At 48.4% G+C, this 26606-nt stretch overlaps 1 protein-coding gene across 1 annotated transcript in view; it reads right to left on the reverse strand.

Annotated features, from left to right (window-relative positions):
• Positions 1-10239: 10239 nt before the first annotated feature.
• Tekt1 (tektin 1) overlaps positions 10240-26606 on the reverse strand; it is a 28410-nt gene continuing 12043 nt past the window's right edge. The window contains exons 3-8 of the mRNA NM_053508.2: positions 24994-25159; positions 22283-22411; positions 21748-21891; positions 18595-18817; positions 11066-11262; positions 10240-10486 (exon numbers count right to left, since the gene is read on the reverse strand). Of these exons, the coding sequence (NP_445960.1) occupies positions 10279-10486; positions 11066-11262; positions 18595-18817; positions 21748-21891; positions 22283-22411; positions 24994-25159 (1067 nt within the window). The 3' untranslated portion in view covers positions 10240-10278. The remainder of the gene's footprint in view (positions 10487-11065; positions 11263-18594; positions 18818-21747; positions 21892-22282; positions 22412-24993; positions 25160-26606) is intronic.

Here is a 26606-nt window from a genome sequence, read left to right on the forward strand (position 1 = left end):
TAGCTTTGGTCAGAGGAGCTCTGTGCAATAGCACTGAGGCTCAGAACTAGTCAAAGTGCTAAGAATGAATGACTACTGAAAGCTGAGCCCTAAATGAGGTATCTGTCTCTCCCCTCCAGGGCTCAGGAACACCACGGAAGAAGAACTGTAAAGAATGTAAGAGCCAAGGGTAGCGTGGGTCCTGTGGAACAGTCTGCTAGGCATGATGTGGCTATCGTGCTCTGAAACTCATAGCAGTTTTGATTATACAAGGCCTGCATGAGATGTGTACATTGTAACAGAAGTGCGGAGGAGCTCTTAGCCCCACACACCCTGAGGATCCATTTGCAGAGGATCCTTGGGGGAAAGAGTAGCATTTTCTTCAGTAGTTTAGCCACTACTAAATTTAAAATCCTGTCGTGCTTCTGTAAGTAACACTAATGAAGCTCGCTGAGTCACCAGAGGAGGAGAGGAGGGGATCGCTGGGAAGAGTCAGTGGGAATAGGAAGAGAGAGATGGGGTGAATGTGTTCAAAATACATTATCTAGGGACTGACAGGATTGCTCAGAGGGTAAAGGTGCTTACCACACAAGCCTGATAACCTGAGTTCATTCCCTTGAATCTATGAAAAAAAGGAAGAGGAAAACTGAGTCTATAAAGTTGTCCTGTCTATATAGACATCTCTCACACACACCACATATCAAACATACACACATATACACATACACATATGCATACACATCACACACACCACATATACACATATGCACATACATCACACATAGACCACATATCAAGCATACACACACACATATATATACATACACACATCACATATCAAACATTTGGAGCAGGAACACTGCCCGTTGACGTGGACGTTGATGTGCCTGAGCAGAGGAGGAGGAGCTGCTAGAACTGGAGCTTCGGGACAGGCTGGAGCTTCCTGAGTGGCTGAATGCAGAGGAGGAGCTACAGCCACTCCCTGAGCCCATGCCGGTGCTGGTGCTGGTGCTGGAGCCGAGTTAGAGGCTGAGCTGGACCTAGACCTGGTGCTGCTGCTTCCGCTTGAAGCACCACGTCTCTTCCAACTCTTACCTCTGCCACAACCCTTCTCACTTGACTCTTTAGTGGCCCTTTTATTTTTAGAGCGATCCTTGGACTTCTCCTCAGAGCGGTCCTTGATTTGGTAGGAGAAGGAACCCAAGTGCTGGACTTTTTATTCTCTTTGACTCCTAGCAAGCTCTTCTTTTTCACTCCTGATAAATCCATTCTCCCCCTCTTAGGTGTTCAAAGCATCAATGTCAGCCTCACTTATCTGAACTCTCACTTCTAACCTGAGTCTGAGAAACGATCCCTAATCGATTGTAATGTGTGCCAAAGATCAGCGTCTTCCGGGGCCGCCACCTGCTCCCCCTCTTCTCAGACCCTGACAGGGGAGCAACTCTGTCATCCATACGTTTAAACTCTTTAAACACATTATATACATCTATGAAAGGCAATAAAGAAACATATTGTTACATGTAACTAGTACACCTCAATAAAAAGGTTTAAAACCATCTAAGCTATAGCAGCTCCATTGTCACTGTCTGAGTGGTGCGAGCTCATCTTTGCTCTGAGTGTAGACCTGAGGAAAGCACTGGGCCATCATTAGCTTCCCATCAAGCAGCCTTAAGATGCAACTACAGGTGGATGGACAAACAACTCCCTCCCCTGGGCTTCAAGACTGTCAAGGAGAGTCTTCCTAATGTTTAATATTTTTTTTAAATGCATGCCAACATTTATGAAGGAATTTCAATTGAAAAATACTTTGGGGCCAGCGATGCTGATTTCAGGAGCTGATGGCCCTAGACCTAACCTGCCACCAAGAATCCATCAGCTGCAGGACCTCGGGCAGGCAGTCACGTTCCTATCGCAGTCTCCTCATTTGTGTGCTTAGAAAGCGCCTCATGAAGAGTAAGGCTGTAGATAGGCTCTCTCCACAGGAAATGAGCCTGCCTTCCCCCAACCCCCTTGATCTGCCCCAGGTCTCGGCTCACACACTCCTGCCCTGTGCCAGGCCTTGGGTTTCCCATCTGGACAGTAGGGGAAGTTGAACAAGACCCCTGGTGGCCTCTCTTACCAGACACTCTGCTTCCCTCCCAGGAAGTCTCCCTCCAAACTTGACAAACTTGGCTTCAGTGCTATTACCCTACAATCTTTAGCTTGTCAAATATTTCTGGGATAACTGGCATAGCTGGTTGGTTTTAGGATCCGCTCTTCACATCTGAGATGGGGTGATCAGAGTGGCCACACCACCAACTAAGGACGAAGGACTCGACCGTGCTCTAAGTACATAGGCTGGAGTCAGCTGCCTGCTGGTTTGCTTTGGGTCTCCCATTGGTACGTCTAAGCCTCTTCTAACTTTTCTCTATGGCTTCTGGAAGCTGCACGAGCCTTGTACAGTCAAAGTCAAGGCAGGGGAGAGGGTGTGGAGAGAAGTCTTTTCCAGAATCCCCAGCCAGCTTCTTCTGATGCCCCCTTGGTCAGAACTGAGTCTCATAGAGCCACTGCCTACATGAGAGAAAACACATTTGGTTCATGGATCAAGGGAAACCTGTAAGTGTACACAGCCGTCGGGCTTGTCAGCCAACAGTGGGATCTGTCTCCTTTATCTCAGCGCTCCGTGTGCAGCTGACCGTCCAGGGCAGGGGAGGTATTGCGCATGGTGGAGTGTGTGTGAGCCAAGCCGCAGTCAAGTGCAACAAGATTTGAGGTGATTAGAGAGCCAGCCAGCGCACAGAATGGCATTCGTAATTAATTCCCTTAACAGTTTCCTTCTGCATGGGAAAAGCTAAGTCACTGATTGTAAGCTCCTCCATACAAAAGGCCTGATCCTCACTCACCTGGGCCTGTGGTTACTCAACCCTTTCCACTCTTAAGGCAAATTCAAGCGTAGGGAGTTTAAGTCATCTCAGGAAACAGACTCGGCAGGATTAAGATATTAAAGCCTCAGGTCACTCCCCAGGATTAAGGTATTAAAGTCTCAGGTTGGAACTGGAAACTTTAAACTCAGACTCTAAATCTGAGACCTGAGTCACAAGGAGCCAATTACCAGCCATGCCACACTTTTTCCACATGGCATCACTCCTTGCTACGGAGTTCCGCTATGGTTATAAAGGGCCAACAGCCTGAGTTTGAATCCTATGTTGGTACCTTCCCAGGTCTCAGTTTTCCCACCTATAAAATGGGAATCACAGACTGCACTACCACACACAGCCAGCGTATCTCAGTGTCAGGTGTCATGTTTGCAACACTATACCCATAAGCCTATCATACACCCTACTTGGTTTAGATTTGAGATTATAAAATACTTCCTAAGGACCCCAAAACACCCAATTCTTCGATAGCCTAGTAACAGATTCAGCCCTTTCTAACCCTTTGACTATGTGTATGTTGTACCACTGTGTGGAATGTCCCCTCCATTTCCACCAAGTTACATCTGTTTATCAAGGTCACACTCAAGAGTGGCCTTACCCTCAGCCTGCTCCCTCCCCCCACCCCCCCCCCCCCCCGGTCAGGCAGCCATGGCCTGTGACAACTCTTTGTGTCAGAGCCATGAAAATTCACTAGGAGTCGATGATGGGGGCAGTGGTCAGTGTGAGGGGACTGAGGGTCTCTCAGAACCCAGGGGCTTCAGAAAATTCCTGGAGCTGAGGACAAGGAGCTGTAGAGGTGGGGGTGTGGCCTGCTCTTTGTCACTTTCTTGGTACACTGGCTGTCACTTTTTCTCTCTCATTATTAGGTGGCTTTCTGTTTCCGGTTCACGTAACAGACAACAGCTGTCATCCACGCTCCAGAACCTCTATCCAAAAGAGCAGCCAGATGGAATGGAGGCTTTCTTTCCCAAGTCCAAATCCCTCAGCAGAGGGGCTTCTTGACCCAGCATTCATTAGCAGCCACTCCTTGGCCCAGTCAACTGTGGTGGGAAGAAAAGGGGAGAGAGGCTGGGGGCTGCTGGGTCGTGTGGAGGAGGAGGAAACTCCCAGCAGCAGGGAACAGAGCAAGAGGATACTGTTTCCATGGAACCTGCTTCAGATAAGCCGCAGTGGCCCACATAGTGTCTGATCTCAGCAGGGTCATTCACTGTGTTCCCTTCCACAGTCCTTGGGTGCTCCCCACCTCTCTGTGTTTCCGTTTCAAACTCCCGATTCCTAAAATACAGACGATGAACAGCTCAGCTCCAGGGAGGGCAGACTTGGCCACACAAATGTGGCTGAGCAGCCTTCTGTGTGCACTGCATGGTTCTCAGAGGAGAAACCTCTGGGAGCTGGAAAGTGACCTCAGAAGCAGTTGTCTGGAAACTTGGGGATCTGGGAGGGGGGAGATATGGGTTATGAAGCTTTCTTCCCCACTCCTCTCTAAACCTCTCCGTTTAAGAATAAACATTTAGGGGTTGGGGATTTAGCTCAGTGGTAGAGTGCTTACCTAGGAAGCGCAAGGCCCTGGGTTCGGTCCCCAGCTCCGAAAAAAAGAACCAAAAGAAAAAAAAAAAAAAAGAATAAACATTTAGAACTGAGTGGTGGAGGCACGCACCTTTAATCCCAGCACTCTGGGGGCACAGACAGGTGAATCTCTGAGTTCAAAACCAGCCTAGTCTACAGAGCAAGTTCCAGGACAGCCAGGACTACACAGAGAAACCCTGCCTCAAAACAAAACAACAACAACAAAATAGATTCATGAAATGTTAAGGCCTGGTAACTGCTGCCTGTCTTCTTACGCTGTTACCACTGTTGCTAAGAGCATGCCTGAGGTGATCACATATTCTGTTATGTTCTGTGCTTTTGTGTTCTTGGAAACCAATCACATTATAGGTCAGTCAGAACTGCTCTGTACAGTTACCCACAATAAGCTTGGACTCAAACCAACCGCCCGGCTGCACCTCCTGCACCTGTGTATGAGCTGTTATGATTTTTGCTTTTCTAAACTGCCCCTGGGATGCACCCCAACATGAGAGACACCTGCACCAATATAAGAAGCCATTTGGAATAAGACTTCCGTTTTGAATTGGTGTCAAGTACAGTTTTAAGTTCCCGAGACCTCCCTGGGAATTGATGTCCTACTTGACAGAAAGAGTCATGTACACAGGTAACTGACATCCTGGATGGCCAGTGAAGACATGAATGTTAGACAAGGTGAGTCCCTGTCACAGCTGAACACCCCAATCAATGGGAACAGGGTACATGTACAACGAAGACGTATTCCTAAGGAACTCTCCATCCCTAAGCCCTGATTGGTGGAATAGCTTAGCACAGACAGATCTCCATTATAATGAGGTAACTAAAGGCCTGGAGGCTTAGCCAATGAACTTTCCTTCCTAGACACTCCTCCCTGCAAAGGCCCACCCTGAGAAGTGAGGTACAGTTTTACTCATCTACTTTCCACCATGACAACAAATGTCTATTTTATCATCAGGATCCGCCATGGGGAGCCACAGAGAAGGCCTTTGCCCACAGAGCCTAACCTCCCATAGAAGGCCTCCCTGTGTTTCCAGCCCTGGCCTCCACCAAACCAAGCCAGCAGCCTACCACAGTCAAACCAAAAACCCGACCTCTCCCCTCCCCGCAGAACCAGCCAGAGCTTCCTCCCTCTCCCCCTCAGCACAGGGCTAGATCCAGCCCCATGGGCCCCCACTTCCTTCTCAGCTCTTCCATGGCTTCCAGTGGCACCTGGATGCCCAAGAGCCTGAGAACCTGATGGCCCCAGCCTCTTTGCAGGCCCCAGAGGCCCCTGAGCCAGCTTCTGGGCAGTGTCATTCACAGCCATGCCCCAGACTGTGCTTCCCCACCCCGGGAGCAGTGTCCCAGGGCTGCCCTACAGCCCATCACCTGTTCAGCAATGGTGTGGAATAAGTGTGGCCAAACTTCCCAAGTCCTGCCTCCCCAAGCAGCCACGCCCTGGGGCAGAGCAGATGTGGGACCCCATAACCCTACACATCACAACCTTCCCTGAATGCAGGAGGTCCAGTCTTCAGTCAAGGGTAGCTATACTCCCCTGCTAGAAGCTTCAAACAAGCAATCAAACAGGTCTTCCAGATGTTGAGTCCTCAGCTCAGGTCTTTCTCTGGATGCTGGGGGGACACACAGCTCGGACCGCCGCTGCCTTTACATTGTTTTTAATTGACATTAAACTTTATGCTGTTTTCACCGTATTCACCTTCATGGTTGCTTCCTACCACACAGACAGCTCTAGTCGCCCCTTTCCAGTAGTAGCGCACAGTAAATGTGCTGTCTGTAAAGCGAAGGTGTCTGAAAACGTTTCATGGTTGGGTTAAAAGTCAAGGCCTTGGCGATGAATGGCTGTCGGTCTGAAAGGGTGAGTTTCAGCACAGCCAGGGTCACACAGAGGAGCACTGTCTTCAAAAACAACAACAAACAAAGAGTGAACATTTCTTCCTCACACTTTGGGACAATTTGAACTGCAAGGTAAAGGAACTGGTGGCATGGGAATGACGAGAGCCCATTTCGGATTCCTAGGGGATGTCTCGCTGGACAGCGAGAAGCAGCAGGCTCTTAAAGTCACTCTTAAAGTCACTAATCCCATGCAGGAAATGTCTGCCTCAGTGTTCAGCTCAATCTGTCACCTCCCAAAGTGCCCACTTCCTACCCCGTTCCACTCCTTGCTATGCTAACTGAACCATGAAAAGGTGAAACTTTAATACTGTCTTTCTTTTGTATTGGTTATGGACAAGTTCAATTTTAATCTACTTGGCAAAAGTTCAAGTTTAAATGACACCTGACTCAGATATAGGTGTCTGATATCAGACACCTGATAGCATCTATAACTTTCACCTACAAGTATTTGCCTCCACATGGTGTTCCTGTTTCCTTTCTAGATAGTGCCTCACTGTGGAGCCCAGGCTGGCCTTGGGCTCACTGTGTATCCCAGGCCTGCTGTGGACTCCTGAGCTTCCTCCCTCTACATCACAAGGTGTATCCCACTGCATCTGTTGAGAACAAGGCTCATGTTATCTTAAAAAGATGTCTGGTTTGAAAGGGTAAAAAGGGTTGTAATGCCAAATGTCCTTGCTCCAGGTGAGTGCCAGCAAGTATGGGACAAAGACAAATCTTCCCTCTTGAAATTGTGGTGTTCTTGGACTTCATATTTATGTATTGAGACATGGTCTCCGCCACAAGGGGAATAATGTTCCCTCCGCAGTGCCTGCCCAACCCTGCCTTGGACTGTCCTGGATTTTATATCTCTCTTTAAAGATAGAGAAACTGAGGCTCGGGGAGCTGTGAAGCCTGTTCTGGGTCCTCCACAGGCTGGCTGATGGATCTGCTCTGAGCTGTAACTAAGTGCACAGCCTGGCACAAAACAAATCCAGAGCCTGGGAATGAGTTTCCTAGAACATTGCTGGCCATTTCCCCTCCAGGTTGGAAAAGAAGATAGTTTTATGCTTCCGGACCAGAGCAGCAGAGCACCTGCAGACTGGGTCCTGGGGCAGGGGGTTCACACCTTACTCGGAGTGAGAAGGCACTCAGAAGGGTGGTGTTCACACCCTGAGTGATCGAGTCACAGAACACAAATAGGCAGTGGGGCTCCGAAAGGTTTTCCCATCTCGGCTTAGCCACTTGCGGACAGTGGAGAATAAACACCCAGGTCATATCCTGAGATGGCTTCAGCCCCCCCCCCCCATGAAGTGCCCCAGATTTGGAGAGTGTCAGAGGCGGGAGGGGCTCTAGGCTCTCTACTCAATCCTCTCACGCTAAGAGTGGCCCTAAGAGGGAGAGACACAGTCCTGGCCGGGTCAGCACTAAAGTCCAGGTCTGCTGGTTTTCTGGTTGGTGCTGTGTGCTCACCACCTACTGTCCACTAGGTGTCAGGAGACCAAAAGTTAGCATGGAGAGCAGGGGCAGCGGCTGTGACTTAGTGCAAGCCGCTGTTCTACAGCCAGAGCTCTCCTGGGAAGAGCAATGGCGGCCACATGGGAAGTGGCTTAGTCAAACCTTTGAGGTGGTGTGTGACCATTGCAGTAGTGACGCAGCAACATGGAGCGTGGGGGCCACACGCAGCCGGGAGGAAAACAAGTGTTTTGAAAACTGAGACCAACTGAGACCACTGCTGTGCAGTTGGGATTGTGGCAACATGAGGGCTGCGTTCCCAATGGCTGGTAGTTATTGAGAATCTGCTTCCTTCTGAGACAGGCTGCGCACAGGCTGTCTCACTCCATCTACAGTAACGCTAGGCACCATTGGAGACTTCTGATGAGGGATGCCTGACTCCAGAACATACATGTATACATGCATGCGTGCATGTTTGTGTGAATTACAAGGATTCTCGTGGGTTGAACAAGAGCCCCACTACTGAGATACAAGTCCAGACCAAAAGCCTTTGAGGGGTGTGTGTGTGTGTGTGTGTGTGTGAGAGAGAGAGAGAGAGAGAGAGAGAGAGAGAGAGAGAGAGAGAGAACCCATGCAGGCATGTAGAGGTCATAGGTCAATATCAGAGTTCTTCCTCTATTGCTGCCCACCTTGTTTTGTTTTTTTTTTTTTTTTTTTTTGGTTCTTTTTTTCGGAGCTGGGGACCGAACCCAGGGCCTTGCGCTTCCTAGATAAGCGCTCTACCACTGAGCTAAATCCCCAGCCCCTTGTTTTATTTTTTAAGATTCATTTATTTTATGTGTGTGGCTACACTGTCGCTGTCCTCAGGCACACCAGAAGAGGGCATCAGATCCCATTACAGATGGTTGTGAGCCACCATGTGGTTGCTGGGAATTGAACTCAGGACCTCTGGAAGAGCAGTCGGTGCTCTTAACCGCTGAGCCATCTCCCCACCCTCCCCCCGTTATTTTTTAGATAGAGTCTCTGTCTGGGTCTGAAGCTCACTGGTGTGGCTGGACCAGCTGTCCAGTGACACAACCTCCCTGACTCCAGCCCCTGACCTGGGATCATACACAGCCATGAATAGATTTTTCACATGGCTGTTTGGGATCCAAATTCAGGTCCTCATACCCACACTTTACCCACTGAGCTGTCTCCCCAACACCTAGTCTCTACAAAGAATTGTTTTTTTATTACAGGCACACACACCAGTTATGTGTTTGGGGCGGGGGGAGGGGCCATGGAACAAGGGTGGAAGTTGGAAGACAATTTGTGGGAGTCAGTTCTCTCCTCCCACTGTGAGGGTCCCAGGAATCGAACTCAGGTCTTTAAGCTTGGCCATAAGTGTCTTTACCCCCTGAGCCAGCTTGCCTGTCCTTTGACACCTTTACTCTTTTTTTTTTTTTTTTTTTTTTTTTTTTTTTTTTGGTTCTTTTTTTCGGAGCTGGGGATCGAACCCAGGGCCTTGCGCTTCCTAGGTAAGCGCTCTACCACTGAGCTAAATCCCCAGCCCCGACACCTTTACTCTTAACCCATTAATAGATTCAAATCTGTAGCATGAATTTGAATCTGTAGCATGAATTAAATTTTTCTTTTTTATTACTGCTAATCTTTTTTGAAATGGAAAATATAGCAAAATAAAAACATGCAGTGACTATAGTCTAGACTCAAACACAAAACTGAGCTTCTCTTCAGGAAGAAAATATTTAAGAAGTAAAACTTCATTCCACCACATGGGGGCGCTGAAGGATGCAGGCTGGGTAGAGAACTGCCTGTCTAACCCAGCCCAGACTGCTCTCTCCTGACTGTCAATCAGAAACTGAAGCTCTTAGCTTAGAATCCTACAGCAAACCCAGGTGGCCACTGCTTTCAGGACCGTCCCCTTGCCTTTGGGCCAGGGACATTTCCTTTCTGACTTCACAATCACAGACACATGCAATTCTGCTTTCCACTGCTCCTCCCCATCCACTAGATTCAACTTTAAACAAGTAAAGTTTGTTTCCCCTTGGCCCTATCCTTTCTTCTCCTGACAACATTTTCTTTCGTCTAATTATGTGACACTTGCACGGACTTTCAATGAACTGCCAGGAGGTGTGGGGGGGGCATCTAAGCTCCCTAGGGCAAATGGATTGTGTCCCATTCCATGAGAAAGAAGGGCATCCCTTGGGCAACCCAGCCCCAGCATGCAAGTGGAATGGCTCTAATGGCTCCAACCCCTGGCCCCAAGACCTCTGTGATCCCGATGGCTGGTGCTGACACACAGCACTGAATTGTGAAATATCTACCTCGCCAACAACCATGGTACAACAGAACCTTGTCCCCAGGTCACAGACCCTAGCAGGCCTAAGATGTCCTGCCCAAAGTTCTGCACCCCTGAAATGAGAGCTCCGTGCTACTCTTGTCTGATGATACAGTTTAATAAGGATCTGAATGGCTCGTATCAGCAGATGGCCTCTGCGCGGATGCCCCCCTCCCAGGCCCCATGGTCGTCGCCGTCTCGAGGTGGGATGGACTTCCTCATCTCCATACACAGCACCTGGTCGATATAGATGGTGTTCTCCTTAACCTGGATCTCCTCCTGCAGGGCCAGCTGCCTGCGGAACAGAGCCTTCAACTGTATCTGAGCCTGGGCCAAGGTCTCCTCTAACCTGGGAGGAAGAGAGGAGCATGAGGGACAGTCGTGAGCTCTGCATGCTTTGGTCCAGGGGAGGGGGTGTGCTTAGATATTCAGTCAAACTGACAGTGTTATTCCCCTTGCTTCTCAAGACAGTGCCTCCTGGCTGCTGGCTACACCCAGGTTTATGACACATATTGGTAGAAGTAGCAGTATACACCTGTAATATTAGCACTCGAGGGATGGGTCATGACTGAAAAGCCAGCCTGGGCTACATAGAAAGGCCAAGGTCACACACACCCCCACCTATTTAGCAAGAACTGGTCTCAAAGCAAGAGTTGGGGGATTTTGCTCAGTGATAGAGCTCTTGCACAGTGAGCCCAAGGCCCTGGGCTTTATTTTCAGCACGGAAAAAGAAAAGCCAACATTTAAAACAGCAGGTATTATCTGGATTCAGACGCTATAACAAAATGTCTTGACACTGAGCTCTGCTCTGGTTGGAGTTAGCAGAGCTGGCATCTAGGGAAGCTTCCTTCCAGCGTTACAGAGCCAGCAGCCCCATTCGCTGTGCCCTACACTGCAATCTACAGCGCCCCAGCAGGAGCCGGCCCACCTGGCAACATTATGCTTGATCTCCTGAACCTCCCTGATCAGCCGATACTGAGCGACATCTCGACACAGCTCCACGTTAGGCCGGTAGGTCCTGTTCTCCAGGCGTGTGTGTGCTACCTTAGCCGGTCCTTCTTGCTGAGTGATGGCATTTTCAAGGACCTCGATGTTTTTTTCCTGGGAAGCAATTTCGTCCATAACCTGATAGAGAAAGTATTGGAGTAGGTGAGGCTTCACCGGCTATTTGGAAATCAGTGGCACAGACAGAGCTGTTGTGACCGAGAACATTAAGGCCTAACCTCACGTTCCCACATAAGCAGAAGCCCAGACAATCTGATCATTCGCCCCGAAAGCAGAGATGCTCAGGCAACTCCGGAACTCCAGACGCAGCAGATCCACCTGGCCAAGCCTGGAGTGTTACCTCATCACCACACAGATGGTGTGACTTCCCTGGAGAACCACCCCAGCAAAGGCTCGGCCACTGTAGTGGTTTGAGTAAGAAAGATCTCTCATGGACTCGTGTGTGTGAACATTTGGTCCCAGTCGCTGGTGTTTGGGTGGTTATGGATCTTTTAGTAGGTAGAGGCCTGCCGGAGGTGGACTTTGAGGGACTGTGGCCTTATTCCACTTCCTTCATTCTCTCTTTCTACTTCCTGTGTATAGATAAAAATGTGAACAATGAGTCTCCTGGCCCCGTCATCAAGCCGAGAATTCCCTGACAAGAGTGGCTCTATCCCTCTAAACTTTTCTTCCCTAAGTTGCCTTTGCTGGGGTGTTTTATCACAGCAACAGTAAAGTAGCTAAGACAGCAGCCAGCTATGCCCACACTATTGCTCAAGGCCTCTTGCCTAGCTGGTTAAAAGTACCTTCATATCAGGAACAGAAAGTTGCTATTTCCTTGAAAACACACACACACACGCACGCACGCACGCACGCACGCACCAGCACCAGCACCAGCACCAGCACCAGCACCAGCACCAGCACCAGCACCAGCACCAGCACTGGTTCTGTCTCCTGGAACTCTGGGAAAAAATGATAGTGTCACCTGAACTTTGTTAGTAGTACATGTGTGTGCGTTCAGGTGTGTCCATGTGCAGGTTTTTATATAAACATGGAAGCCAAAGGCCAGCCCTGGGTATTGTTCTTCGGGTGCTGGACACCCTTTGTATTTTTTAGCAGAGTCTCTCATTGGCCCAGGGCTCTCAAGTAGGCCAGTCCGGCTGATCAGCGAGCTGCAGAGATCTGTTTGTTTCCATCTCCCCTACCCTCCTCTATCCCTTCCAGATCCAGGACTACAAGCACAGGCCCCCACACCTGGCTATTTTATATTCTGACCTTTTAAAATAAAAAAGTAAGACACGAGTTCTGGTGGCCAAAGTTGGGTCCTTGCGTTACTGACTGAGGCATCGCTCCAGCACGCTGAGTGTATCTGAGATTGGCTTTGTAAGCTACTCAGTTCTCTCACATTAGTGCTTCACCAGGGTCGTGAGTGCAGACTGATGCTGAGCACAGGCCATGGATTCGATCGCCAGCACTGTCCCCTGAAAAGTTCCCCTTGGGCAGCTTTGCTTTGTTTTAACTTTGTGTCATCACGCTGAAGAACAGGCGGACTGGTGACCCCAGAGCTCAGCGTGGTGGACCATACCTTTAATCCCAGCAGTGGAGAGTCAAGGGCTGGTGGATCTCTGTGAGTTCAAGGCTAGCCTGGTCTACAAAGCAAGTTCCAGGACAGCCAGAGCTTCACAGAGAAATCCTGTCTCAATTGAAAACAAACAACAACAACAAAACAACCAAACAAAAATACCTAATTTTGCTTTATCCGTATGTTTCCCTACTCATCAGCCTGATTGTTTTGTTTTGTTTTATTTTATTATTTTTGTTTTGGCTTTTCAAGACAGGGTTTTTCTGTGTGTTCCTGACTGTCCTGAACTTGCTCTATAGACCAGGCTGACCTCAAACTCAGAGATCCACCTGCCTCTGCCTCCCGAGTGCTGGGATCAAAGGTGTGCGCCACCACCACCCAGCTGCAGCCTAATTATTTTAAAGTAAATCTCAGATATTATTTTATTTCAGCATCCAATATTTGAGTGTGTTTCTAAACCATAAGAATTCTGTTCTTCATTTAGCACCCCCACTGGACCGTGGCTCCTTCCTAGCAGGGCTGCTACTGTTTGATTTCTGCTCATCTGTATTTTAAAAGCTGCCTTATTCAGATTAGAGCCCAGACAAATTCTGTACATCGTACTGGGCATTCTTAAGTTGCTTAACATTCCTGAAGTTCAGGGCCAGAGAATTAATTGGCTCAGAGGTCGAGAGCCCTTGCCGATGCTTCAGAGGACTGCGGTTGGCTCCCAGCACCCACATCAGATGGTTCACAACCCTGCGACTCCAGGGTTCAAAGTCAAGCGGACGCAGGCAGCAGGTCTGAAGAACCAGCTCTCTCTGCTTTAGGACAGCACGTGGCTGCTGTGTTCACCCATGACAAATGCAGAGGGCAAAGGTCAACTTCCTTCCACCCATCCCTTCTGTGAAGCTCCTAGGGAACGACCGCTCAAGGACCTGCCTCTTGGGGAGCAAGTTTTAATATAAACTTTGAAAGGGACACAAATACTCAAGCCAAGGCACAGTGGACACACCATATTGAAACAAGAAACTGGACTTGCGTGTTGCATGCTGAGGGCCATGGAGCTCGCTGTGTTTGTGGATTCACAGCAGAACTGACGACAGTTCTGTGCAGTGACACAGAAGACGCTGAATGTCAACACTCTACACTGGCATCGTTAGACCGAGTGCCAACCACAACGCGCTCGGCTCCCAGGACAGCCATGACGGAACTGAGAAGATCTCATGGCTGCAGGATCTCCAAGTGAAAGCGAGGCTGCAGGCAACTATTCCAAGCCATTCACTCATGGGCCAAGCCAGAAGCCATTCCCAGCTCGTTGCGTTATGAAGATGGTGGCCGCTAAAGAACAGAAGCCTGTTCAAGATTACTCATTATGCAAAAGAGTTGCTCTAAAATAGTCCAAGGACTGGAGGAAAACCAATAATCATTTCTTTTTTATAACGAATAACCGATTTGGCGTGGTTTTCGTTTTCCCTTAATGAACTGTCAGGCGTTCTGATACTGTTCAGTACTGTTTGTTGAAGAAGTCTGCGCTGAGTTATAAGTGACTGAGGAGTTAACCTCTATGGAGACATCAGTGATTCTCAGCCTTCCGACAGCTGGGACCCTTTAATATAGGTCCTGTTGTGGTGACTGCCCTCCCCCCCCCCCCGCAAACCATAAGATTATATCCATTGCAACTTCATAACTGTAATTTTGCTACTGGTATGGATCCTAACGTAAATGTGTTTAGGAGATAGAGGTTTGCAAAGGGCTCACGACCCACAGCTTGGGAACCGGTGTTCTACATGAAATGACTATTTGCAAAAAGTTGGGAAATAGGCTGGGGCTCATTGGCAAAGTGCTTGCTACAAGCATGAGGACCTGAAGTCAGATCCAAAGCCCCCATAAAAGCTGGGAGCAGTGGTGTATTTCTATAACCCCAAGAATAGGGAATGGTCACAGAGACTGAGGGCTCCCGGGGGCTCCCTGGCCGGCCAGCCAGTCTCACCAAATTGGCAAGCTCCAGGTTCAGTGAGAGACCCTGCCTCAAAACATAAAGGAAAGAGCATTAGAGGAAGGCATCCTCATTAACTTCTGGGCACCACGCATGCACACGCACACACACGTGCTGCTCAGGTGCTGTGGCACAAATATGTGTTGAGCAAATCTGGGCTGGGCTGAACAGATTTACAGAGGCTATGAGAATGCATGCTTTGTAAAGCCTATGGTTAGACACTGTACTATTCATTAACAAGTACTTTGTAGAGGGGAGATGCTAGTTCACTGTCTACAGACAAGTATGAGGAACTGAGTTCGCGTCTCCATCATCCACCAGTGTAAAAGTCAGGTGTGGCAGAGCACACCAGTAACCCCAGCTCTAGGGTTGGGGGTCATAGACAGACAAGAGGCCCCATCCCCAGAGCTTGCTAGTCAGTGGGTTCAGTGCGAGACTTTTGTCTCAAAATGTAAGGTGGGAAGGAATAAAAGGAGACACTCAAAGTCAAACTCTGGCCTCCACATGTGCACACACATACATGCACGTACACATATGCTACACACGCATACACGCACAGTAATTTTCAAATGTTCTTTGCACAGAGCGTTTGTCGGCTGAGTGGTGCTGCACTGGCCTCATCAGCTCTCAGACCCGACACCACGCCGCTTCATAGGAGCAGCGGCTCCACGGTCCTGTGTGCTCTACAGGTTACCAGCGCTGTGGCTTCGCCATGCTAACACTTTCTTATGGTTTATGTCAGCCCAGGGCTAGGACTGGAATTTTTCTGCGTAAGAAGCGGCATCCTCAACTGTTGCTGACAAGTGCTGTGTGTCTTTTGGAAATTAGTTTTTGATGTAGACCCAAAAACCTTCTTCCTTGAACTTGGCCTAACGTTTCAAGGCAAGACAGCCCAAGGCACAGGAGACAGCCATCTGACTTGTACCTGGTTCAAGCCCCACACCTCCGTGCTGTAACCAAGAAGCAAGACTTCCTTCCTGCACAGACTTGCAAACATCACCGCCAACCTCCCAGCAGCAGTGAGCTCTGTCCTCAAAGCAAGACCAAGCAAATGTCTGGATTTCAGAGTTCACTCAACAGTGAAGGAACATCTACCTGCGCGTCAGCTAGAAGGGATTTATACGCTAGAAGGCAAATAAATATCAGGGGGCTCATCTGACAGCTGTCCACCAGCGCTTTCCGAGAAACAAGCAGCACAGCCAATTAAAACCATTTGCTTGAACGTTTGATCATCAGCTGGCAGTAGGGATCAGAGTGACATTATATTTTTAGTTGAATTATGTAAGCTTGTTATAGATCAGCGTTGGCAAATGAACACTGCAAAGGATTTTATAGGAACCGTTAACTTGGCACCAGAACAAAGCCAGATCCCCACCTCCACACAACAGAACTCCTCTCTTCTAAGAGAACACTTTAAAAACTACACTCTTCTGTTGTGGTTATTAATTGTTATTATTATTGCTGATTTTTCCAAAATGAAGACTTTTTGGAAGTTTCTGTCTTACTTGCTGCAGAGACACCAATGTAACACTGCTGGCCGGTGCCTCGAGGCCTGTAATGCCTACAATATTTATGATTTGATTTTTTTATATAAAAATACTTGCTGACCTGTGCATTTGATTATTTTAAACACTGTATTACTTAATCGCAAAGCTTTCAGGAGAGCCCACTGAGTAAACAGTTGTCTCACTGTAAACAAAACGAGAGCAGGAGGTTGTCCTTTCCGCTGGCAAAGCCTCTTCCTGACTAGGGGGCCCTCAGTCAGATGAAAGCCAACTGGGTCCCTTCCTCATGGGGCCTAAGTCCAAGGCTTCCAAGAGGGCTGTGGGGCCCCAGACCCTCTCAAAGCCCACACTCACTTATTTGTCTGTCTGCAGACTTTTACCCATGCTCAGGTGACTGTGTCTGCATTAGATCTTGAAATTTGAGACTCTAAAAACAGAAGAAGTTTCCCATGAACTCTTAATGCCTTTGAACTTGAACTACTCATAGTATATATGCTAAGAGACTGCAAATGCTAAGAGACTGCATATGCTAAGAATTTTGTTTTGTAAATCAGGGTCTCACTATGTATCCCTGGCTGGCTGGGATCTTGCTGTATATACTAGGCTGGCCTCAAACTCACAGACCTCTGTCTGTCTCTGCCTCCCAAGTACCAAGACTAATGGCATATGCTAACACAGGGTTCTGTGTGCATTAGATTATTAGATTTTAAAGGTGCATGGGGTGTGGGAGTGTGTGTGTGTGTGTGTGTGTGTGTGTGTGTGTGTGTGTGCACGCACGCGCGCACGGAGTTCGGGTGCCTATACATGTGTGTTAGGCAGGTGCACATGCCCATGTGTGCATGTGTGGCGGCCAGAAGTCCGTGCTGAGTGTCTTCCCTTATTGTTCCCCACCTTCTTTTTTGAAGTGGGTCTCTCCGTGAATCTGGTCCTCGCTACTTCAGCTAGATTAGCTGGCCAGAAGCCCTGGGGAGCCACCTGTCTCCAACTCCACACCCCAACTGCACCACCACTAGCACTCATCACAGTGTGGGCCGCCACGCCCACCTTTAACATGGGTGCTGGGGATCCAAGCTCAGGATCCCCCTTATGCTCACACACCAAGCACTTCACCCACATAGCCACCTCCCCAGCCCCAAAGAGTTAACTATAAAAATGTACATGCTAAAAATGTGAATAATGTGCTAAAATAATTTTATACTGAAAGTTAAGTAAAATATTATAAAGTCATTTTCACATAATTCTTTTAACTGTAGCTACAAGATGCAGGTGAAGCCGGTGGTGGCAGTGGCGCACACCTTCGATCTCAGCACTCAATAGACAGAGGCAGGTGGATCTCTGAGTCTGAATCCAGCCTGGTCTGCAGACAAGTTCCAGGACAGCCATGGCTTCACAGAAAATCCCTATCTCAAAAGGAGGAGGAGGAGGAGGAGGAGGGAGGAGGGAAGAAGAGAGGAGAAGGAAGAGGAGGAGGAGAAGGAAGAGGAGGGGAGGAGGAGGAAGAGGAGGAGAGAGAGGAGGAGAAAGAGGAGAAGGAAGAGGAGGGGAGGAGGAAGAGGAGGAGAGAGAGGAGGAGAAAGAGGAAGAGGAGGAGGGGGAGGAGGAGGGAGAGGAGAGGGAGGAGGGGGAGGACGGGGTCCATCATGGGTGATGGACAAGGCTGGCACTTTCCCCATACCTCAAGCCACGGCTGCTCTGAAGCCTCAGAGTCTCTCAGCTGAAGAAGCCCTGTCAGGATCCCCATGTTACAACTGGGAGAGGGAGTGCAGAGAGCTTGAGGTACACACTTAAGTCCTTCAGTTCACTGCTACAAGATTGGAATGTGGCTCTCCATCTTTAAAGTTCAAAATGCAGCCCTACCTCACTAGACTCTACTTTTCCATATCTCTGAGTCCAGGCTATGGGCTGGCCACATACGCTCAGGACCCCAGGTCCTGAAGTAAGGAAGGTGTATGGTGGGAATTGGCTCCTGTGGGCTCTGATGGCCACATTTTCAGCAGCTCTGCCAGCTCTTTGTTAAACAGGGAGCCTGAAACTGACCACAGGGGGAGTATTCACACCATGGGAATCTGTGAGTTCTACATCTCAGAGATTTCTTATTTTTGACTTCCAGAAGCCGTTTGCCAGTGTACCACTAGGTAACCATCAGGGACAGTGAACCAGAAAGCCAGGACTAGATTTGGAGAAACTGGGTGCTTCAGCTTGTATGAGTTCAGGGTCCTTCTCCGCATATCACATGAGGAAGACCTAAGGCCATGCCCAGACCCCAGGCTCCATTCTCCCACCCCAGGCTCTGTCTCCTTGCAGATCAGTTTTCTGCAGAGTGTGTGTAAACAGAGGCCTAGCACACACTGACGTCTATGCTTCCATAGTAAGACCTCATGCACACAGTGTGTTCCCTGGGACCTCACCTTGGCCAGATGATCAGCCAGCTTGTTCCTGGCGTCCTTGGTCTCCTTCAGCCCATTGACGAATGCCGTGTCTACCACTTCGCACTGTCTGCGCAGGTCATTAGCTGTCTGGGACAGGATCTGGTCCACCAGGGTCTTCAGCGCCATCGAGTTGTTCAGCTGTTTGTCTGCCTTCTGCATATTGGTATTGGAGAAGTCCAGCCAGTCCTCCAGACTCACTGAGCTGAAACACAAGAATGTCACTCATTCCCAGCACATCAGGGAAACTCCTGAGAATTACTGGAAATGAAGCTACCTCCACCCCACAAGTACCTAGGGTGTTTTTCCACCACTGGCCAGAGCCAACACAAGGGTAATATCTTGGGAAGCCTCCCATGTCTGTGCCTGACATTGGACTGTTAAAAACATAACCTCATTTCATCCCCAGGAAGCCTACGAAGCTACTTTCATGACCCCAACTTCACAGAGAAAACAATCTCATAGAAATAAATGAACTTAGTCAAGGTCACACAGCTGGAGGCAATGAGCGTCAACACAGAACACAGGCGTATGACAACAGCTATAACCTAGCTCACTAGGAAGAGGAAGCCTTGTTGGAGGACGTATGTCACTGAGGAGGAGAGCCTTGAGGTTTTATGTGTGCTACCCCACGTTACACACAGCCCCTTCTGCTGCCTGAGGATCAACATGCAGAACTCTCAGCTCCTTCTCCTACACCATGCTGCCATGCTTCCCGCCATGATAAGGGGCTGAACCTTAATTACATCAAAAGCTGTGTCTTAAAAAGGAGGGGGGAATGAGGGGCCAGAATGGTTCCATGTTAGCAGGTAGATGGTCCCTCCATGCCTGGGGACTGCCTGAGGATCCTCCACTTTGTGACTAGTGGCAGCCTCTACCTAGTCCCCAGAGACCCCTGTCTTCTTTGCCTAGAGTATGAAAACCAAGTTGCCAACCTGTTTCTCATAAGTCCTGAGAAGCCAGTTCTGAGACAGGAATATTAAAAAGCACCGTAGTTTCTCGTAGAGTCCCCTCTCCCTCCACCCTTTTCCCTCTCTTTCTCTTCCATCCCTTGGGATGGGAGAAGCCGGCTTCTATGTCATGAAACTGTCCGTGGAGAAGCCGGCTTCTGTCCGTGGAGAAGTTCACAAAGATGGGAACTGAGGCCTACATCATCACATGGGTTACTCCGGAAGCCAACCCCTCCCCTGCCAAGCCTTCAGATGGCTGTAGCCCCTACCTCAGTTTGTCCTCTACCCAAGGACACCTTGAGCCAGGACACCAGCTAAACACTGTGTGGCCTCCCGACACGAGAGACAGTCTTGATCATTATCACTCTGAGAGGCTAAGATGGGGATACAGTGCCTGTCTCTGTCAGGGCTTCTATTCCTGCACAAACATCAGGACCAGGAAGCACGTCGGGGAGGAAAGGGTTTATCCAGCTTACACTTCCACATTGCTGTTCATCACCAAAGGAAGCCAGGACTGGAACTCAAGCAGGTCAGGGAGCAGGAGCTGATGCAGAGGCCATGGAGGGATGTTACTTACTGGCTTGCTTCCTCTGGCTTGCTCAGCCTGCTTTCTTATAGAACCCAAGAGTACCAGTCCAGGGACGGCACCACCCACAGTGGGCTGGGTCCTCTCACCTGGACCACTAGTTAAGAAAATGCCTTACAGCTGGGTCTCATGAAGGCATTTCCACAACTGAGGCTCCTTTTCTCCAGCTTATGTCAAATTGACACACAAAACTAGCCAGTACAGGGGTTGGGGATTTGGCTCAGTGGTAGAGCGCTTACCTAGGAAGCGCAAGGTCCTGGGTTCGGTCCCCAGCCCCGGAAAAAAAAAAAAACTAGCCAGTACAGTACCTTTCTTTCTTTTTATATGTACATTAAAAAGATACTAATATGAAAGGTGGCTCAGTGGTTAAGAGCATGGGCTGTTCTTCCAAAGGACCAGGGTTCAATTCCATCACCCATGTGTCTGCTCACAACTGTCTATAACTCCAGTTCTGGGAATTCCAACACCCTCTCACAAACATATATGTAAGCAAAACACCAACACACATTAAATAAAAAATTTAAAATTATAAAAAAAGATACATTGTTGATGATCTTTGAAGTGTGTATTTAGTATTTGCTGTGTGTATTCTATGTTTGTTTAATTTTTAAAAATCAAATATGAATGAATTACCTCTACGATATAAAATTAGCTGAAAATGCAAGTTAAGGGTCCAGGGGATAACTCAGCAGGTAAAACTGCCTGCCACCCAGCTGCCCACCTGAGTGTGTCCCCAGGACCCACATGGAGGAAGGGCCAACTCCCACCAGTCCTCTGATCTCCACATGTGCACAAGTGTACCCACCCATCCACACACATACATAAATAAATGCTTTTTAATGAAAAAATCCAAATCAGGGTGTGGAGAGAGAGAGTTGGCTCAGTGGTTTAGAGCACTGACTGCTCTTCCAGAGGTCCTGAGTTCAAATCCCAGCAACCACATGGTAGCCCACAACCATCTGTAATGAGATCTGATGCCCTCTTCTGACATGCAGGTGTACATGAAGACAGAGAGCACTCATACATAAAAATAGAATAAACTGAGAATAAATATTTTTTTAAAAAATACAAATTAGGACTGGAGAAATGGCTCAGCAGTTAAGAGCACTGACTGCTCTTCCAGAGGTCCTGCAACCACATGGTGGCTCACAACCATCTGTAATGGGATCAGATGCCCTTTTTCTGGTGTGTCTGAGGACAGCGGCAGTGTACTCATAAATAATAAATAACTCTTTAAAAAAATACATATTAGATGTTAGACAAAAGATACATATTTTTGCATGGGCCAACAGTTAACTAATTATCTTGGAAAAGGACAGATGTGGGGAATTAGTAACTCACCCATTACTATAGTTCCTATAATCATCCACTTGTTAAACTATAAATAGATAAAGGAGTACACTGTAAGTCTTTGGACATACTGTGCCAGTCTTTCTTAAAATGAAAGAAGGCGCTGGGCAGGGGCAGGGTAAAATTGCTCGGCAAATGCCTTGCCCTAAGCCTCCTGGCTCTGAGGGGCTCTAGGATGCTTCCCTTGACTCTGATAGGACCCCAGACTGATAGGACCCAGGGTTTCCCCAGCGGCAGGACCCCACTCACTTGGGCTCAATTCTCACAACATTCTCAGAATATTTGATATCTGGTGAGTTATTGTTGAGCGAGAAGCAGATGTCGTCAATAGTTATGGCCGTGAACTTATCCTTCAAATCCTTTTCCAAATTGTACTTGGCAGAGCGGTTCAGCCTGAAGGAAGAAGGCAGACAGGGTTTCTCCCTCGGTAAAGACCTGGTGACACCTTCAGGATCCTGGGAGACCCTGGAAAAGGAAGCTGAAACTCGGTCCTTTCAGCATGAGCCCCACTTCCATGTCGCCAGTGCACACACGGGCCAGTTGATGTTTGGAGACCAAGCCTCAGTTGAAATCCTCTCTGCCAAACTGGACTGAGGGATCCGAGTGGTCGCAAAGGGCCCCAGTGAGTTACCTTGGTGAGATGCTGCCACTATCCTCCCGCCACTAGTGGGCACCCGTGGAAGAGGCAGGAATCCAGCCTCCTCACGCCAGTGTTCCACTAGGGGGCGCAGACCGTCTGTAGGGTGCGACATACAGGTGTCCCCTGTATGGGGACTACCGGTACCTGATCTGCTCTGTTGCTTCTTCCACCGTGCGGGTAAGCAGGTTCATGACTCCGTGGATGATATCAGCCTCCTTCTGCAGTTCCTGATCCACCACGTCGTGCACCAGATCTATGCCCACGCGCTTCTCCCTAGCAGGGAGGGGAAGAAGCGGGGAACACTACTTGGTGTGCAGAAATCTGACCTGAAAACCTCACATGAACATTCTCCGCCCTTTAATCGTCCATTTTGGCCATCGGCTCTGAAGCCTTCCCCTGACTCGTTCTTACTCATTAGAAACAACTGTCTTTTGACCTAGAATTTCAAAGACAGGTATTTCTTTCCTTCATCTTAGTCACGGTTTTCGACAAGAAATTGAATCCAGAAAAAAAATTAATAAGACCAAAACTGATATTACCCACACTACTGAGTGCCCCCCGCCGTGTGACAGGTACTGTGCTATTTTGTTTTGTCTTTATGAGAATATCCTCTTAACCATTTTCCCCCAATGTTGGGGATGGAACCAAGGCCCTGGAGCATACTAGCCAACTGCTCTACCTCTGAACCCCAGCCCTCCACCCAACTCTTAAAATGCATATGGGAGTGCTAGGTCTCAAAGAAGGGAAGGGACTTACTCTACATCACATGCTGAGTGTTACACATGCTTCTAACCAACGCACTACACTAGTTCCCCAAACTACCTCACGGCCAGATACTTTGTGATTTCTACTCTGCTTAGTAGCACTATGGTTGGGGTCGGGGTGGGGAGCCCCTAGCCACTTGCTGTGGGGCCTGTGATGTATTATGTAACATTTGTGTCTTGATGTCCCCTTCTGTAAATGGGGATAGCTATTAGTACTAGCTATAGTGTACCAAGGGATGGGCATATAAGAGAGCAGTGCTACACACATACACACACACACACACACACACACGCACACACACACACGCACACACACACACACACACACACACACGTGTGCAGGGATGGGGCGCATGCTCACAAACTCAGCACCCTCTGCATTATGGTTAACCTCAGGCTTAGGAGCACACTGAGTTGGGGAGGAAGGCTGTCACTGCCCTCACCTTCAAGTGCTCTCCAAATCTATCTGCTGTTCACTATGCTGCACAGGGTCGGGGCTAAGGTTATGAGGGAACTGGGGTTTCTACTGAGAAAGAGTACCATGTACTTGGGAACCTTCAGAGAACTCAGCTTCCTCCCTTTCATGGGGATGAGAAAAGGGCCTGGAGAGTTCACTAGGGTCCACTTAGGACAAACTCTGCTAAGCTAAGGACCTTGAACTTTATTTTACCTTGAGCTGTTCAGACACAAGGTTGTAATTACAAGTTTTAAGTTTGGGGTGACCTATAAAACTCAAGATTTGGACACACTCACTCCAAAGCCAGTATGGGGCTGGGTATACAGCTCAGCCAGACGTTTACATAGCACTCTTGAAGCCCTGTTCTGATCCATCAGGGTTCCATGTAAACCAGACATGTAGATACACGCCAGTCCCACTAGCACAGGCAAGGTGTGAGCAAAGTCATCCTCAGCTAGTGAATGTGAGACCAGCCTGGGCTACAAAGCCTCTATCTCAAAAATCAAAACTAAAAAAGGTCAATATGGACAATATGCTGGATTAGAAAGGGCTCTGTTGGAGCAAAAGAACCTGTGAGAGAGAGAGACTCAGAAGGACAGCACTGAGGAGGACTTTCTTAGTTTGCATGTTAAGTTGTTCTAGGCCAGCCAGGGTCACATAGTGAGACTATACCAAAACAAATAAACAAATAAACAAGATAGACTCAGCAGGTCCTCATGACCCTCCAACTGGAATAAGAAACAGATGTAGAATTTAGCACTGCCAGAGAAAAGAAGAATCCTGATCCCAGGTTTACAGAGGAGTGTCCATCCCCTCTAGACAGCAGGGCGTTCTGTGCCTCTCGGCAGGCCTGTGTCTCCCAGCAGCTAGAGTGGTGTCTCACTGTCTTCCCTGGAAACAAAACCCCTGACACTTTAGCTGAGCACCTGGATGCCACCAACTCAAGACAACCATGTCCTAGCTTCTACGGCTGTGGTCACGTGGTTGTGTTTTGGCCAATGGAATGCAAGTGCAAAGAAATGGTGAATGTCAACCCTACTCACTATTACTTGCTGGGGACATAAACTGTATAAAGCTTAGGTCGCCATCTCAAATCATGAGGTAGCCTAGAGATCAAAACCTGTGTTCCAAAAGGCCTAGTACTACAGCACGACATGCCAATAGGAACTGGCCGCTTCTAGACTACTTAAAAGTGTTGGGGAAGGAGGCTGGAGAGATGGCTCGGCAGTTAAAAGCACCGACGGCTTTCCCAGAGAACTTGGGTTCAAGTCCCAGCGTTCACAGGATGGTTAAAAAGGCCTGTAACTGCAGATCTAAGGGGATCTAGTGCCCCCTTCTGGACTCCTCTGGTACTCCACAGCTGGTACCTAGGCATGCAAGCAAAAGCACATAGGCACACAGTAAAAATCAATCTCAAAACTCCAAGTGACCAGAAAAGAAACTATTTTAAGATTCGTGTAATTTTGTAATTCTTTGACACAGAAAACTGAGCCCTAATGTAGTTAGTTTCAGTTAGAGGACAGCAGAGTTTAGGCAGGAACCAAAAGTAGTGTTCTTTCCACAGACACCACAGACAAGACAGGGCAACCTGCCATCTAGCACGGGCACAGAGCCACCTGCAGCAGGTGAGTTACCTGTAGGCCAGGCACTTCTCCGTGATATGCAGGGGCTCCTTGTAGCTCTCCAGGGATCTCTCCAGGCGAATCTTGTATGTGAGCAGATCTTCTGTCTCGTTCACAAGATGTTCGAGTTTGTCATCCAACTCCTTCTTCCAGAACTTGACCTCTTCAAGTCTCTGCTCTGAGGCACATAGAGAAGTCACACCAGGGTGTGTCTGCTCCTAAAGGGGCCGACTGTGTGTATGTGTGTGCTTGCTGTGGTGCGGGGGATTGAACTTAGGGCCCCTTAGCTTGTTCACAGCTGAGCCCCCTCCAAGCCTGGATGATTTTTCAAGACTTTTGTGCACCACCACCATCACAACCACCACCACTATCTTTTTGATACAGGATCTCACTGTGTAGCACTGGAATTTTCTATGTAGACCAGTGTTGTCTAGAACTCACAGACATCCACCTGCCTCTGCCTCTGCCTCCCATGTGTTAATATTAAATACGTGACATTTTATAGATGCTGATCGAGAAGGGTGAGCGATGTTGCTCAGTTGGTAAAGAGCTTGCCCAATATGAAGCAGCCTCCCCAGTTCAATTTTCAGCACCCAACAAACTGGGCATATTGACACAAGGCTGTGATCCCAGCACTTGGGAGGTAGAGGCAGAAGAATCAGAAATTCAAGGTTCTCTCTCTCTCTCTCTCTGTCTCTCTCTCTCTCTCTCTCCCTCCCTCTCTCTCTCTCTCTCTCTCTCTCTCTCTCTGCTACATAGTAAGTACAAACCAGTCTGGGCTACACTGACTGTCTCAAAAAATGTGTGTGTGTGTGTGTGTGTGTGTGTGTGTGTGTGTGTGTGTAAAATGTTTATTAGCAAAAGGAAAGGGAGAGATTTTCTTACACTCAAAATAGTATTAATTACTCTAAACTCTAGTTCTTCAACTGCCCTCTATTTTAAATAACTTGTTCGTTCGTTCGTTCATTCATTCATTCATTCATTCATTCATGATATAGTCTTGTTATGTAGCCCAGGCTGGCTTCAAACTTTCCTTCCTTCTGTCTCAGCCTGACTGCTAGATAACAGGTGTGCACCACCTGGCTGATAACTCTTTAAATTTTTTAAAGATTTATTATAATGTTTTAATTTTGTGTGTGTGTGTGTGTGTGTGTGTGTGTGTGTGTGTGTGTGTGTGTAAGTCTGTGTGTCTGTGTCTGTTTTTGTGCACATGAGTTCTGGTGTCTGCAGAGGCCAGAGGGGATCTGAGTACCCTGGAACTGGAGTCGTAAGTGGTCGGGAGGCACCTGGCACAGTTCTAGGAACTGAACTTCAGGTGCTCTGCAAGAGCACTGTGTCCTTAACCATGGGGCTATTGCTATAACCCTGCAACCTTTAGATTGTATTGAAGATACAAATGTGTGTTGTTTGGAAAGTCAAACAGCATTACACAGCCTGGTGACTCTGACTCTCTCCTCCTGGCCTCTGCTTAGAGCAGTGATCCCAACACTCCCACTTTTTTTTGTTTCTGTTTGTTTGGGGTTTTTTTGTTTTTCAGGGCTGAGGCTTGAGCCTGGGCCCTTTAGCATGCTAGGCAGGCTCTGTAATGCTGAGCCGTGCTCTCCACCCCTGGATTGCTTTTAACC

Source organism: Rattus norvegicus, chromosome 10 (genome assembly GCF_036323735.1).
Source record: "Rattus norvegicus strain BN/NHsdMcwi chromosome 10, GRCr8, whole genome shotgun sequence".
NCBI classification, from domain to species: Eukaryota; Metazoa; Chordata; class Mammalia; order Rodentia; family Muridae; genus Rattus; species Rattus norvegicus.